Raw genomic sequence first — 17,626 nt, 5'->3', positions numbered from 1 at the left:
GTACAATACGTGGGACACATCATTTCTATGGGTTCACGTCAAATACTTCCAAGAAGAATTACCTCCATTCAGACTGCCCCCCGCCCTGTAACTCAGAGACAACTCGGGTGATTCCTCGGACTAGCAGGTTATTGTAGACAGTGGGTGCCCAATCTTTCAGAAATTCCAGCCCCTCTGTTACAGCTTCTAAAAAAGGAGGTCACAGACCCTCTGCCTTGGTCCCCTGAACATGAAAACGCCTTTCAGGCTATTAAAACGGCATTGATAAACCCACCTGCCTTGGGGCTCCCAGAGTATTCTAAACCCTTTGTTTTCTTCTGTTGTGAAAGAAATAAAACTGCCCTGGGCCTACTGGCACAAGCACGCACAGGAAGATATCGACCTGTAGCATATTACAGCACTCAGTTAGACCCTGTTGCTTCTGGCTACCCACCCTGTTTACGAGCAGTGGCAGCCGCTGCTGTTTTGATTGACATGGCAACACCATTGACATTAGGACATGACACTATACTAGCAGTACCTCATGCGGTACAAGCATTACTTTTAAAAACAAAAACTCAATATCTTTCTAATGCTTGCCTCACTAAATATGAATTAAGTTTATTAAGTAATCCCGCTGTTCAAATTACACGTTGCCCACCACTAAACCCTACTTCATTAATTCCAACTAGTGACGAGGGCGAACCACGTGACTGTGTACTTGTAGTTAATACTGTTCTTTCTCCTAGACTAGATTTGCAAGATGTTCCTTTGCTTAATCCTGATTTAGTTCTTTTTGTAGATGGATCCTGTTTACGAAATAATTTTGGCGAACTCCAGGCTGCATGGTCAGTCTGCTCAACATCTGAGGTTTTACAAACTGGGCAGTTACCACCTGGCACTTCCGCACAAGCCGTAGAATTAGTGGCACTTTCGCATGCATGTAAAATGGCCAAAGACAGATCTGTTACTATTTATACTGATTCACGTTATGCCCATGGTGTTGTTTATGATTTTGGTACCTTATGGAAGGAAAGGGTTTTTTTGACATCCTCTGGGGCACCAATTAAAAATTACCTATGTATTGATCACCTCTTACAGGATTTATTATTACCTTCCAAAATTGCTGTTGTCAAGTGTGCAGCTCACCAGTCTAACGACTCCTTAGTAGCAAAGGGAAATAATTTGGCTGACTGGGCTGCCAGACAGGCTGCTCTTTTGCATACTGTTCAGGGACAATTTCTGCAGCTTATTTTACAAACAGTTACTTTTGATACTACTGTTTTGAAAGCTTTACAAAGTGAAGCATCAGAACCAGAAAGAAAAACATGGCTGGCCCACAGTTGTTTCCAGTGCTCTGATTCAATTTGGCAGCATTCTGATGGCAGATTAATTTGCTCTATATCTCTGTTAAATTCTCTCATAAAAGTATTTGCCAGCTCATGTAGAGGTACAAGCATTAATCAAACAAATCCAGAAGGATTGGTTTGCCCCAGGACTTTCTGCTTCTGTGCAACATTTTTTGAGCACGTGCTCCATTTGTTTACAGCATAACATTTCAAAGGGCACTCTGGCTCCTGCTCAACCGGTGCCAAAACTAATAGGACCATTTTGTGCTGTACAGTGGGATCTTATTGAACTCCTACCTTGTGCAAGGTTTAAATATGTTTTGACTATTGTTGATATTTTTTCGGGGTGGTTGAAAGCCTACCCTTGTGCTAAAAATTATGCTATTTCAGTTGCAAAAAAATTGTGTTTCGAATGAATACCTCGTTTTGGTGTTCCTTGTCAAATATATTCTGACCGTGGAAAGCATTTTACTGCTACGTTAGTTGAATCATTGTGTACCATGCTAGGCATTACTTTGAAATTTCATTGTCCATATAGACCACAGGCATCAGGTATTATTGAACGCATGAATCAGACATTAAAAACAAGACTTGCTAAAGTCACTTCTGAAACAGGCTTAACTTGGGTGCAAGTCTTACCACTAGCCTTACTTTTTATGCGGTCACAACCGCATCCTACTAAGGGTCTTTCTCCACATGAAATTCTCATGGGTCGCCCTTTGCGTATGCCCATGACACCTTCACCACCTTTTTCTGAATATGATGCATTTGATAATGATATTCTTTTGTATTGCAAATCTCATTTCTTTCCTACAGTGTCACCACTGACAAGTAGCAGCCACTCAACATCTTCCTGATCCTTTTCTAGCATCTGCTCTACAACCAGGGGATTGGGTCTACATTAAGTCCTTCTCTAGAAAAACAGCACTGCAGCCGTGCTGGAAGGGGCCCTTCCTGGTTCTTTTGACAATGTCATCTGCTGTGCGACTGCAAGGCTCTCCAACTTGGATACACATTTCACACGTCAAAAAAGTTGTTCCGTCTGAAGATCAACAACCTTTACCTTTTTCGACTCCAGATTCTCCTCCCATTGCTACTCGTACTCGCATAGAACTGTTCCAGTACCTGACATTGCCTAACATGTACCCTTTTGGAAAACTCCAAGCTTCTGACACTACGCAGACTCAACCACCATTTCCACAAAAATATTGGACAGTCATTTTGGTGGTTATTTTTGTTGTACTGTTATTTTTGATGTGGCCATTTTTACTTCCTGCTCCATTGTCGCATCACACCAAATGAGCTATTTGGCACCCACCTTTCAACACCTATCAAGCCATCAAATATGTTTATGCTTCTACATTCAACGTCTCTAACTGTTGGATCTGCACTTCCATTCCCTCCGTACATGGGGGTTGTCATTGGCTGTGGCTCCACTAAGTATCATTGATACATGGACTAGCTTACTCGGCAACACTGCTAACATTACATCCAGTAAATTACAACTTTTTCTCCATTGCAATGGCACTCTGTGTTTCCGACGAAATTACTCAAGTCAACATCATTGGACTCGAAAAATGGGACAAAGTATCTGCAACACGACCATCGAATACCAGTGCAATTATACAGAAGGAAAACGTATAGCCTCGGGCTGTCGAGTTTCATTTGATGCCATTCAGCCGACATTGAGAAATGCCTCATTACTTGGTTCTTGTAACATCGTATTTCTTGCCATATTCCATGGCATAACTATGGGCAGTGACCATTCTTCAAACGTTATCACCCTAGTGCAGGACTGTTATTTTATATGCGGAAGAAAGGCCTATCAATGGCTACTGGAAAACTGGTCTGGTAGCTGTTTCTTAGGTTATTTGGTTCCAGCCATCCGACATACATCTGCCTTACCTCAAGGAAAAATTTGGAATGTGCGAGAGGTTAAAAAGCCTGCTAATCCGTTAGGCCAAATTGATGCATCATGGATTTATCATTATGGCTTGACTCATGCTGGCACCAAAGGGCTATCTGATATGGACTTGGGTGATGATGTCATATTATGGGCTGGTATAATTCCAGCATACAGAGCAGCAAAATCAATCTGGGAACTGAGAAAACTGTCTAAATTGCTTGAAGTATTAAGCAATGCCACATTTTCTGCTTTAGAACTAGTGACTGATGAACTGACTGCTATGAGAGCTGTAGTCCCCCAAAACCGTATGGCTCTCGATTTCACCCTAGCGACGAAAGGTGGAACTTGTGCTTTAATCCAGGAGGAGTGCTGTGTTTATTCCTGACAATCAGCATGAAATTGAAAGTCATCTCAAACTCATTCAGAGAGTCTCCGAACTCTCTAAGGCCAAGGAGGCCGACAACTCAACATGGGCTTGGTTAACCAACCTGTTCTCAGGTTGGGGAGGTGAACTTCTGAAGTTAATTTTATTAATTGCAGTATTAGCTCTTATTGATTTTCTTGTTCTGTTTTTAATCAAAGCATTGATTTTGAAATTAATGTCTTTTAAGACTACTAAAAAGGTGCCAAAGTTTTATATGCCTGCAGTTATGAATATGGATGATGAAATAAAAATATGTGACAGTGTTGAAAGAACTAGTCACATAGTTATGTTAGACTTAGGGCAAATGTATGATAGACTAAATGGTGATGCTTACACAGCATCAAATGGGGGGATTGTAGAATATGAATGGTCAAAGCATGTGTTTAAGGAGATTGAGTATGTGAAAACCTGAATGCATTGAGATGAACTTTGTACTACGAACTGTGAGTAAACTGTGAATAGTGGAAAGTACTGAAAAACAAGAGCCCGTTTAAAAGCAGGAAATGTGCCTTATATAGAAGTATATCCGATTTTATTTCTCTGCCTAGAGATGTAGTAATGTGAACTGCTTTAAGCCTATGGGTAAAACACTGATTGGTTAATTGTCTTTTGTACTAATTTAATTGGTCTAGTATTTTTTTTACTGTCAGCGATATCACCAGCATATAAGCTTATGCATTCCTTTGTTCGGGGAGTCTCCCTGGTACTTTCTATGAGGCTCCCATACGTGTGTAATAAATACCACTGAAAGAGAGGAAGAAGTGTCTTGTCTTCATTTAAGGTAAAATGTTATATGCAACAAGACGCATTATGTTGGGCAACTAGCCTGGTGTGAATATCCTTGGTGAATATGGACACTCCTCCACCTTTAGTGTTTCGGTCCTGGTTTGGTGGCCCAAACGTGGGGTAAGAGTTGTAGCCTGGTATTTCAGGGGTGCTCTCTGGAGCCTTGAACCCAGTCTTGGTTACTGCATAGATATTGATATTCTCCATTTTTAGGGGTGCCTCGAGAGAGTACATTTTGAGGTTTAGACTTCTAGCATTGAGTAGCATTACCTTCAGATATTGCATGCTTGTACCTGTTACGGTGGTGGTTTTGTCCTTTGAACTTTGCCTAAAAAAGGCACTATAGGGGTGGCAAGAGCCTTAGCCAGTAACCTGAATCCCAGATCATCTCTGGCAAAGCATCATGGTCTGTTGATCATGTCGTCAAAGGCAGACAGATACTGGATCCCTTTTGAATGACACCAGAAACTTAGCCAATTGTTGAAGTCAGTCATTTTGTCCTTATACTGTGGTATCATTATGGGCGAAGGCAGGATGCTAGTCAGTGCTAGGGTCATGCCTGCCTGGGCCACATGATCCTAGAGTTCTTCCATGTCTTGTTTCATGTAGTCCAGGGAGGTACGTTTCAAGTCATTCATTCCAACATGGACAATGACAGAGTCATATTTGTAGTTGTTGTGGAGTGACTTGAGTGCATGTGTTATGTGGCGGATCATGGCACCCAACAGGCAGCTGATTGTAATTTTCTCCTTGTTCAGCCTGGTGAGTGGGACATCAGTGTGCCTGACTATAGAGTCACCTATGACTAAAGTGTTGGGTACGTTGTCTTGCCTTAGGTGCTGTTGTTGGGTGGCACACTGGTGTTGTGAGCTATGTGACACTTTGGTTGTGATTGGTGTTTGTTTGCATTTCAGCTTCAGAGGTCCTTGTTGCTTGGGCAGGTTACTGTTAAGGGCCTCCACATATGTGGGTTTAGTGTTGCTATGTGTGGGTGTTGGTGGTGTGGCTTTAGAAGGGCTATGTGTTGCTTGAGGTGTAGTGTGGGTGTTAACCTTCTCCTCTTGACTGTCTAGCACAATCTTGGGTGGAGAGAGCTTTGCTTCCAGTTTGGCTATGTAAGTGCATCTCTCGCAGGTTGTAGTGTTGGGTGGTAGGAGGAGAGGGTTGTCTGTGTACATGAGACAATTGCTGCATTGCCCCAGTATTTCCAGATTCACCAGGTGGACAGGAGAAATCACCAGAAGTTGACCCTTGGACATGCCTGGTTTGGTGCTTTTTTTTTTTTTTTGTAAAGTACAAGAGCTGCTTTCCATTACCTTAGCAAGGTACTTTGCAATTATAGGCTTATAGGGTGTTTAGTGCCTACGATTAATTTCTCCTTATTAACAAGGAGAGTTGAGTGCTTGTATCAGTTTAAGACTTCCTAGTGCTTTCCAGCAGGTTTTAAAACAAGTGCTAGTCACAGGGATGCTTAAAGGTAAGATGAAAAAAAAATGGTTTATCCTAAACAATGCAGTGTGGACTAGAGGAGTTAGATGTGAATAAATGTACAAAATGGAGCGACCAGTGTTGACCAAAACCACTAATACAAAACACACACTGTCAGCAGTCAGGAAGTCTTGAAAAGGTTTTCTTGTGTAGTCGAACACAAATAGCCACAACCAAAGAATTCAGCAATAAAATCCACTTTAATAGTAAAACTGGAAAACCACCGGATTGAGCGCTTTCATCCTCTGACCGGGGATTTTGTCAGAATCAACACTCATTTCATTTGAACCTATTAATGGGATAAAATAAACAGCTCCTTCCACATACTTATAGTGTAACCATTGTCCAAAATATACCTCCTACAATGCTGCAACAGTGGTTTCGTTTTCCTGAAAGCAGTAGCTGTTATCAGAGCTGTGACCAAACAGAAAAGCTGTTCCGGCCGGATAATCTGTGTTCCTACCAAAAGTGTTTTTTGATCTGAACCTAAACTATTGCATTTTTGCCCTTGCTCTCTTTCTTTGTGGGGCAGAAACTTGGGCAGAGATGGTAACTAGGGAAAGAGAGGGATCTTCTTATGCTTGGTGTGCAGCATTAGCTCATGTTTTCCTTGAAGTAGGCGCATGAATGTAAGAAGACAGAATAATTATTTATTTCCTTAACTTAAGAAGAGAAGATCTTGCACTTGGTAAACAAAACCCTCCAAGTGGATTCCCAAGTCCATGATCTTCTGCCGTCAAGTGACTCACTGCCCACAGGAAAATATTGCCTGTAAATCCTCTAAAGGCACATCTGTGTCTTTTGTACTTGCTTCAAGAATGCTCCCTTTGTAGATGTTTGTACCATGGTTGCTTAGCATTTGGTGCATACCCTTACCTTCTGTTGTTATCTGAACTCTTACTCCAAGAGCCAGGTCTCTTTTAGTCTCTCTTTGCTTCAGGAATCAGAGTTTGAACCTTAGACTTTGGTCTATCCTGCAATGCCTTGGTGATTTACATGGAATTTAAATCAGTCAATGGACACTACCAAGGAAGGGTGTTGACTGTAAGATTTAGTAGATATGTTCCTGCTGTATCAGATAATCTACAAGTGGGCCATCCTTGATGAGACGCATTTAAACTTCTACCACCTTCTCTGCATGAATGAGCTATCCATTCAGACATGGCTGCTGGAATTTTCATTAGGTAAAGGAAGAATTTGTTGGTAGTGTAAATGTCAGCTCTTCATTGGTATTTCTTAATTTGTAGGAACTGTACTCACTAGTGGTTGAAGTAAACTGGTGGAATCAGGGTTTGGGTGCATTTAGTTATCAGTATGCGATTGTCATGGCTTGTACTAGCAGCATAAGACTGCACCACAAGCAGAAGATATTCTGGAAAAAAATGCCAGATTTTGATTAATGTAGAAAATGAGCTCAGTTGTAGGACCCACTTAGGGTCCCTTTTTTCACCCTGTTCATTTCATTCTGTCATAACATTTGACTGTTTGCTTATTGACTTTAAAAGTTTGTTTCATATAATAAAGATTAAACAACTTCTCTGTTCCCATGCTAGTGTGGTTTCTCCATTCAGCTAAATCATATAACATATCTTCCATAAATATAAACCTTTGCATCTAGGGATCTTGGGGATAAGACCCTTTATATTAAATGAAAATAAAATTAAAAGCTCGGATTGTGTAGATTTGGTTGCTTAACATCTGTTTACAGGGCAAAACCTAAAAGATTACAGCGGCAAGATTGACTGTTGATAGAGATTCCAACTGAAGAGAGCTTTTAAATTCCCAGGTAGTTGATATGGTAAACTGTGAAAAACAGTTTTAACACTGACTCAGTGTCAAGTTAAAACACATTTTACAGCTTTACATCAAATTAAATGTAAATATTCCTGTTTGCATATCTTATTGTGGGAACAACAGTAGCCATATTTTGATACCAGTTTAAAAAAAAACTTGGGTGCTTGGGCATCCGTTTTGGAGATGGGCCAATTTAGTTTAGCATAATTGATTCTAGGCAATCATTCCTCTGAAGGGTTCAACAGACCTAAGTATATGGGCAACCTATCTGATATTAAAAAATGTAGGGAGCATTCATAAGAAGAAAAATAAATGATGAATTTTCTTTTTATGAACATTAACTTTATAAAGTAAGAATAGAGGATGCTTAGTCTATTAGTCTAGATTGGAGTATCAACTTACTCCTTTTGCATTAAATTGTACTTGTTGGGAACATGTTCACCGTGCAGACCTCAACGGGGCACTCCTGAGGCTGGCTTTATCATCTCTGATGCAATTTTCAGTCTTGATGTCATCACTGAATATATCAATCATGATCTCCCTTTACATGATGTCATCACAGATAATCTAAACAGAGCTGTGTATTACATTCAATCCTGCATAGCGCCATGTTTACTTAGCTGCAGTGGTAGTTGCCTCCTGACTAGTTTTCTTTGTTTCCATTTACCCTGCTGGTGTCATATCTCACCTGTCTGGGCCCTACCTGCATATCCTTTAAGTTCTCCACTTGGCTGTTGAGTTGTATGATTTCAGACAGCTTGGTGGAATTCTAATATACCAATTTGACTGGTTTCCCACTGTTCATCTTACTGCTCACACAGACATAGACGTTTGTCTGTGTTTAGACAGTATTGTATTGTAACTTTCACAGATTTCATTCTTTTAATCCATAACTTAAAGAATTGACATTTCTTTGCTGCACATTATGACTATGATACCTGTCATTTCTTTTTTTTTAAGCATTCTAACAAGTCTTTGAAAACTACCATATTTATTATTTCTTCTACTGATTTCAGTCATTCAGTATAGGATTTATAAATGGAGAAAAAGTATTTTCCTGACTTTCACAGTTGCAGGTTACTTTGTCACAGCTTGGAGCTATGTGGATAGCATCGAAGTCTAACAGTGACATTCTGAATTCATTTGAGCGTGGGCAAGGTATGGTTATATGCATTTCTTTAATATTATATCAAGAGAATTTATTGATTAGATGTTATGAAAATGAACTTTATTCTTTTTTCAGATAGCATTTGGTAAGGCAGTTTTTAAGTCAGATATTGATCATTTTATGATATTTGAGTCTAAAGGCAGAATAAACCAATTTGTGTTATACTTGAGTGGCATAGTAATATAGTTTATTTAAAGATTTTATTGGACATTAATTGTTTCCCTGAAAGTCATGATAAAATAGTTTTTCAGATTGTTTTTGTGAAGTTTTGTGAAGTTTGTAATTTACTGATATCCACTTTACAAGCTTGAAGTTTCAAAACTTTGAACTTCAAATGGTTGAGACCATAAGAACAAAGTTTAGAAACTTCAAAATTGTAATAACAAAATAAAAACAAATTTTTTTTTATGTTTTTGCAGGGGGGCAAGCCCCACTGCACCCCCTACACCCCCTGCTAAATAAATATACCAACTCAGAGATCGCACTACAGTCAGGAAAATGGTAAATTTCCCATTCCGCACTGAACGGCAGTCTCCATTCAAAACTTTCAAAGTTTCAAAACTTTGATCTTATGGTCTTGACCATTTGCACTTCCAAGTTTTGAAACTTCAAGCTTGTGAAGGGAATCCATGTATATATACTATATATATATATATATATATATATATATATATATATATGTGTGTGTGTATGTATGTATATATATATATATATATATATATATATATATATATATATATATATATATATATGTGTGTGTGTGTGTGTGTATGTGTATGTATATGTGTCATATCATCGAATGGCCACATTGTCAAATGTCATCTCATCGATAGTGCTGGCCATCGAACCATTCTGACTGAGATCATGTTACGTTAGGGATCAGGAAATATGCTCTTTTCCCCAGTGTAGTGCAATCTCGGAGTTGGTATATATAATTAGAGTGGGGTGGGGGGGTTGACGGTCAGCATTGTCGATGAGATGATGTTTGACAATGTGGCTGTTCTATGATATAACATAGACCCATATAGATAGATAGATATTTTATTTAATAATTTCAGAAACCAGGTATTCCAACTGGAACATAAGACTACACCAGTGTTTTAAGGGACAGACCTAGGAGGACATTGAGATTAAATAATTTCTCATGGTAATAGTAGTACAAGTGGGAGTTGCTGGGATTCAAACTCAAGCTGCAGCCCAATGCCTTTATTATGGTGCTGTATTATTTCCTGTGTCATAGGGCAGGTAATTCATTCTGCAGTCTTTGAAACTCTTGATTCGTAATATTTCTTTTTTGGTGACTTTCTGATACCTTATTTAGCATTTCAATTAAAATGTTTTAACTTTGTCCACAGGCACTTGTAACTGGAAGTGTACCTGGTTTTGTTGATGTCATTATGAACTTGAATTCCCCAGCTTTACTGGAAGATAACCTCATCTGGCAAGCTAAAGATGCTGGAAGGAGAATTGTGTTTTATGGAGATGATACCTGGCTGAAACTTTTTCCGAAACACTTTGTAGAACATGATGGGACTACATCATTCTTTGTTTCTGACTATAAAGAGGTTAGCTTTTTTTCATATATGCTTATAATAACAGATTCATTAATGATAGAGTTACAGTATTTAACTCTTGAGTAAAAAAAATTACAGTCTGTATGAGAAAGAGCATTGATACCCATATCATATTTTATTACATTATATTTCTTTCACTTGTTAAGAGTAGGCAATCTACATGGTTAATCTGGAAGTAGCAATGCAAACTGTTGTTTCTGATGTCCTGTTACATTGTCAGTGGAGACTGTTTGCTGATATATGTGCTATTTTTCCCAGACACAGCTTTTTTTGGAATTTTAGAGCAATATATTTATAATAAATTCAAGAGGTGCCTTTTACCATATCCAGCAATTTTCTCCCTGAAAAAGCTCAGGAAAGTGTTTTTATGCTGATATTTTTAGATATTTATAAGTTGGATATCTATTTATAATTGTACACTTGACAAAAACAAGTCTATCTTCTGTCTGAAGCAGTTTACTTATGAACTGTTAAACTTTTTTTCTGCTCAGCGTTTTGAAAACTAAATATAAATATAGGAAACAGTGAAAAACCATAAAAAAAAAAACAAACAAAAAAAGAACCTCCCTGTGCCCTGATGTTGGGGGCACTTCTCCCACACATGCCTGAAATTATATATGCTAACTCCGTGGTCACACCGCAGTGAAGAATAGGGAGGAAAAAGCACACTGCTTGTTCACACAATATAATACATTGTAGCAAAACTCACTACAACATTAAATTCTTACACATAACAATTCAACTAGCAGTTCAGTGAACACACATAGGCATTCTGAAGTCATATTATCATAGTGTAAATTATTAACTTACAATTTTAACAACTTTTTTTTATCATGGAGCATATTACCTAACTGCATATAACATACTTGACCAAGATAAAACAAACAAGTAAGATTGCAATAGAAACAATAAACCTTGCAAGTAAAACCCTAACCTACTTTTCTTCATTAGAAGACAACATCTTAAAAGTGTTTTAAGAAATCTTTTAATTTGCTAAATTATAGATGTCAGTATAATCAACCCTCACCTCCCATTGTATGCTTAATTAAACATGTTTACTCCCATATTCTATTTTTGTATATTAGACAAACATCTATTTATATAGTCTTGTGTTACCCAGACTGCCACAAGCACCCCCTTATACTCCCCTTTCCTCGACCTCTTGTTAGGCATCTTAATTTTTCACTTTTCTATATTTTCTTTTTCTTTTTTCTATTCTATTTTTTCTTATTTTCCCTTTCTGTCAGTTTTCCTGTCCCTCATTTCCTCCCCGTTTCACTAATACTCTGTACCGTCTATGGTGCTGTGTGATAAAACATCCAGGAATTAAAACACTTGATATAATTCTGCTATGACTTACTGTTCTGATAGTTTTTTGTGCAAAACACTTCTCTTGTCTGTCCTCGCTCCATTCGCCCTTTGCTTTGCTTGGGCTCACCCCGCTCTTCTACCCTACCCCCATTCCTACCCACCCCTACTTCTCTCAAACTTGGAGTTACATAAGCCCTACTCTAATTAACACTAACCAATCACAACTGGGAAACACCCCCATAACATAGTCCAATCCTATCCACTACCCAACCCGCCTCCACTCCCACCTGTTGCTCCACCCTTCCCTGCGAATATATTATCAGACACAAACTCACTCCAACCCATACTACTCCCTATCTTTTAGCTAATCCCACTAGACCCAAAATTAACATCACACTTTCAAGCAACCAACCGCATACACCCTCTTCCCAACTCGCTGCTTCATATACTTCCCTCTATATAACATAAACCTCTCCTTAAACTCCTCAGTCTTCTTTTACCCATTCTTAACCCCATCATCTCTATTTTCTCCACCATGCTACTCTGCAACTCCAAACATGTCCTTTCTGAGAACACTCACAATCTCCATTCCACTCCTCTTCACACTCCTTTTATCCCTACTGTTTCACTCCCCCAAAAAACTCCATCATCCTACCTACTAACCTCTCTCCAGCCTCATCCACCTCAGCCTCCCCTACTGTCTCACCCAACTGCTATACAGCCATCTCTCCAAGCCTCTATTGCTAACCCTCTCCTCCACCTCAAAGTAAAGACTATCTCTTCAACATATAAAGACTATCTCTTCAACATATAAAAGTCAAATTCAACCACCATTATCCCCAAACTTATACTTCCAAACAGATCACTCTAAATCCATCTCTAGCGCAACACATTCTTGTCACACTCGTAACCCTATCATCATAACGTTATCCGGCGACATTCCCCCAATCCAGGACCTAATACACACAACCTTCCATCCAAATCCTATAACAGAAGCCTTACACAATTCTGTCTATATAGTAAACCTAAACCTCCGCAGCATAAAAAAAAATCTCTGACTTTCATGCTTGGATTGCTCACCAACAACCAGACATTATTGCAATAACTGAAAGCTGGCTAAAACCCCGTATCAAAGACAGTGAATTTCTCCCCCAGGCTTTCAGACAATAGGACTAGACAGGACTCACAAAAAAGGAGGTGGAGTTCCTCTTCTATTGTCCACCTCTCTCAGTCTTGTTTTGTTTAGTAACCCCATCCCACATTTCTCAAACACAGAAATTCTTATATCATTCCTAAATATAAACAGCAACAAGAAACTTTGCATCATAACCCTCTACATACCCCCGGTAACAACATACCCATATTAGAGGATATTCTAGCCTGGACTTCCAGTAATATCAAAAATGAGACTATCGTACTAGACAATGTCTATATCAACTGACTTGAATTTAATTCTACCCACCCTTCCGCTAATATTAATCTCTTCAACTTCACCCAACTCATAGAATCCCCCACCATATCAAAAAAAGGGACTGATATCTGTGTTAGACTAGATTATGGTCTCAAACCCTAACAACATATCCTCAGCTGGAATACTGCCAAACAGACTCAGCAGTGATCTCCCAGTTTTTATTATCCGAGCATCTCCTTCCAATCATAGTCAGCATCAATACAAACAAACAAGGAACTTGACTTCATTCAACCCTATAACTTTCAATAACATTCTAAAATCTACAAACTGGCAACCACTAAAGACCCTCCCACTAGATGAAGCTGTTGACTACTTCAGTAACACCTTCATGAATACTCTAAATAGCATTGTACCTCTACGACTACAGCGAATAAAAAATAACCACACCCCCTGGCTATCCACATCCACTCAACTTCCCATGCATACTAGAGACAAAATATGGAATTTATGTCAAACCCACAGGAATACCACAGACCTACTAAAATTCAAAGAACTTTGCAACCATGTAAAAAAACTAGTCAAAAAAGATAAAAAAAAATAGTACCAGAAATTACAGTCTAACTACCAGCAGAACCCAAAGAGATTCTAGAGCTCCATTTCCTCACTTCTTAACTCAGGCAAGAAAAAGAACCCCTGCCCTCATCCAGACAAAGGCCCAGAAGACATAGCCACCTGTTTTAACACTTTCTTTATTAACTCCTTAGCCAATATCACTGCAAAATTCTCCCAGACAAATCTCTTTGCACCCATCCCTACATCACCCACTCACTCCCCCTCTCCTACCCACTCCCAATCCCCTCAAGAACCCAATACCTACCCCCTTCTTCCTTTACCCTAAAGCCCACCCCAACCTCAATCATAAAACGACTACTACTAAAACTAAAAATTTGCTCCAATGCCCCCTATAACCTCCCCTCAGAATACCAGAAAATCACAGCTGATAATTTCTCATACCCTGTAAGCATACTTATAAACAGATCCATTCTAGAGTCGTGCGTTCCCACAGCCTGGAAAAAAGCCTTTATCCTCCCTCTCCATAAAGGAGGCAACAATACAGACATCAGTAACTTTCGACCCATAGCCATTCTCTCCCCCAATCTCTAAAATTCTAGAAAAATGTGTCATTACCCAATTTCTCAACTACCTTCTGAACAAAAAATTATTGTCACCATCACAGCATGGATTCAGACCTGGCCACAGTACCATGACTGCCCTTCTCTCATGTATGGCTCCAGTAAATAGAGCCTGCAACAACAGCAGTCTAGTCTCAGCCCTCTTCCTTGACCTTAACAAAACCTTCGACACTGTTTCTTACCCTTTTCTCTTCTCCCTGCTCTCTAACATTGGTCTGTCCCCCCCCAACTCTAAACTGGTTCTGTAGTTACCTAAATCAAAGGGAGCAGGCTGTTAGATGGCAAAATGTCATATCTTTTTTCCTCAACACCACCACTGGCATTTCCCAAGGTTCCATACTTGGACCCATCCTTTTTAGTATATTCATAAACAACCTCATCTCATCCCTATCTCAAGGAATTATAATTCAGTATGCAGATGACTCCACCATTGTCTGCTCTGCGAACTTGATTTCTGATTTACTTACACTAACTCAAAATGCTTTCTCTGCAACAGAATCCTGGATGCACAACACCCTTGCCCTAAATCCCCAAAAAATCTAAAATCATACCCTTCACCCCTAAAAAATCAACCCCCTTAAAAAAGACAGAGTTCTCCATCTTCTCTCTTGATAAATCAATAATAGAGGTCATTATCAACACAAAACTACTCGGAGTCACCATTAACGAACACAGGAAATTTGACCTTCATATACAACAAAACATTCAGAAAACACACTTTAAACTAGGTACCCTTTATAGGCAGAATCATTTCCTAATCCCATCCACAAGAATAACCCTAGCCACAACATACCTACTATCCTCTCTCCTCTACGGTGCTCCTCTACTTACAAATTGACAACATTCCTTCAAACTGAAACTTGAAACTTGCTACAATAAAATAGCCAAATTTGCAACTAACTCCAAATACTCCACCCATCACTGCACTGTTCTACCGTCACCAAAATGGCTAGAACTACCCAACTACCTCTCCTACCTGCAGCTAACCACAGCTCACAAAATACTCTTCATACCCCAAGACTGTCCTGTCCTAAGCTCTGCATTCAATTACTACCAACCTAATAGGCTCCTTAGATCAGGGGATTAGAAATTCTTACAGGTATACAAACCTAATCTCCCACCGGGAAAGCTTGTATACTCTCACTCAATAGCTAAGAACTAGAATTATTTACCACTAACCATTAGATCAACTCAAAACCCCTCCCGCTTCAAAACTTCCCTACATACCCACCTTTCCTCATGCTTGAAATGTACTTGCACCAAGCCTCCTTAGACTCTCCTAACAACCCACATCCTATCATCCCTACTCTTTGTATTGTAATAGTACAATTGTATGTAGACCTCATACTCTCAATATGCCATGCAACTACTTATACTGATGTTATAAAATTGTAATTTTTGTATTGATTGCAATGCCATTACAATTTCATTGTAATTTCTTCTTCTTTATAACTAACTGTCAGTTTTGTACTGTGGAGCTTTTCTCCCCGGGCCTCCACTGAAATTGTGTTCTATTTGGGCCAGTGGACTATCCCGGTTAACAAAAAGCAAATAAATAAATAAAATATTGGCAGTGCATTCATCTCTTTGGTACACTCCACTCATTAATTGTATCACGTCATCACCAGATGGGAAAACATTTGCTTTCCATCTTCTAGTTTTTGATTTCTTTGCAAAATATGGAACCTTTTCATTATTAGTTGTGAGTATTTGCCTGTTAAATCCCACCAAGAATAAGTACCACATTAAGTGGTACCTTCCTTGCAGTCATTCCTTCCAGAATGTTCTCAAGGTCTTATTTGATATTGACTAATTGATTACATAATCAACATGTATGTTCCCAGCTCCCTCATCTCCTCCCAATGTCTCCAACACATGGAATTCATGGCAAATTTTAGTCTTGGCAGAGCCTAAAAATGTTTACACACTTACCATTTTATAACAATTCTAAACCTTCTGTAATTAATAGCATATCTTGGAAAATTATATATCCAAGCAAAAAAATTAAAATAAAAAAATAAAGCAAACGACAGAAGGGTGGTCTGTTGCAACAAAGGCAGTCCAAAAAATATAAAACAGTCCAACCACCATGACTAAATGCATAAATGTATTTAAAGCAAAAAATATAAAAACAGATATGCTCTTTCACATAATATAGTGCTTCATCAGATCCATAGATTCAAATAGAAAACAGCATATGATGATGATTATAGAGTGGCATCTGAGAGGTTAAGTCTTGATTTTATTAATAGGGGTTATCGTCAACGAGATGTGAATAGTACATTCTCAGAGACCCATAGATTACGAGGTACTAAAGGGAAGCCTTATTTATTGAGAGGGAATGACCTCTGACTGATAGAAAATGTACTTTTCCCTGCAAGTCATGTAATGCTTGAAGATTCATGTCTTGCAAAAATGTCTTTATACACACTATGTCCAGGGAGTTTAAGTTTAAATTTTATTCTGATTGTAAATATAATAATGTGAGAGTGTTCAATCTCGCCGTTTGTTCTTACACATGGGTTCGGAGCCGATCCTCGGCTCCGAGTCGGCCACATAGCAAAGCTCTGCATCTTAGAGAAGCTCGAGACCAGGCTATATCCCACAATCCTCCCTGCCATTACTCAGATCTAGTTTGCCGCTGCAACAGATCACATCGTTCAGAGAGCTCGGACCAGAGAAAACTGTTGTTAGACAGATAAGATAGTCTTTTTTTTTTTGTTGTCAAAAGTTCTTATACTCCTATAGTTTTTGATATTTTATTTTCTATACTATAGTGTGTGTGTGTGTGTGTGTGTATTGTAGTTAGTTTTTTTTTATAGGTTTCCCTTTTGGGGCCCACCCTTCTTTAATCTATAGCTTTAATTTCTTCCTTAATAATAGCTAGTGTTAAATTCTCTCTTCTTTTACAGTGAGTTTACTGTTATGTCTGAAAAAGCCAAGTCTGGTTTTAAAAGGTGTCAGTGTGGACAGAAAATGTCCATCACTGACAACCACACTTCCTGCGTCTACTGTCTTGGCCCTCTCCACTTGAAGAGGATTGCTCTATTTGCCTTTCCTTCAGTGGGAGGGTCATGACAGATAGACAAAGGAAACTTATTGACAGGGGACTTCTTAAGCCTGCCTTCCAGGAAGCCTTGGACAAGTCTGACCAGGCTTCTAAGTCCTCGAAGGGGTCAAAGATGTCGGAGCCCATGTCATCGGCTCCGAGTACATCTTCTAAAGTTCGTTCGCTGGTTCCAC

At 39.0% G+C, this 17,626-nt stretch overlaps 1 protein-coding gene across 1 annotated transcript in view; it reads left to right on the top strand.

Annotated features, from left to right (window-relative positions):
* PIGG (phosphatidylinositol glycan anchor biosynthesis class G) overlaps positions 1-17,626 on the top strand; it is a 2,654,828-nt gene that overhangs the window by 308,366 nt on the left and 2,328,836 nt on the right. The window contains exon 3 of the mRNA XM_044060932.1: positions 10,250-10,459. Within this exon, the coding sequence (XP_043916867.1) occupies positions 10,250-10,459 (210 nt within the window). The remainder of the gene's footprint in view (positions 1-10,249; positions 10,460-17,626) is intronic.

Source organism: Protopterus annectens, chromosome 2.part0, assembly GCF_019279795.1.
Source record: "Protopterus annectens isolate FY-2018-M chromosome 2.part0, PAN1.0, whole genome shotgun sequence".
Taxonomy (NCBI): domain Eukaryota; kingdom Metazoa; phylum Chordata; order Ceratodontiformes; family Protopteridae; genus Protopterus; species Protopterus annectens.
This window is presented reverse-complemented; position numbering and strand designations above follow the sequence as displayed.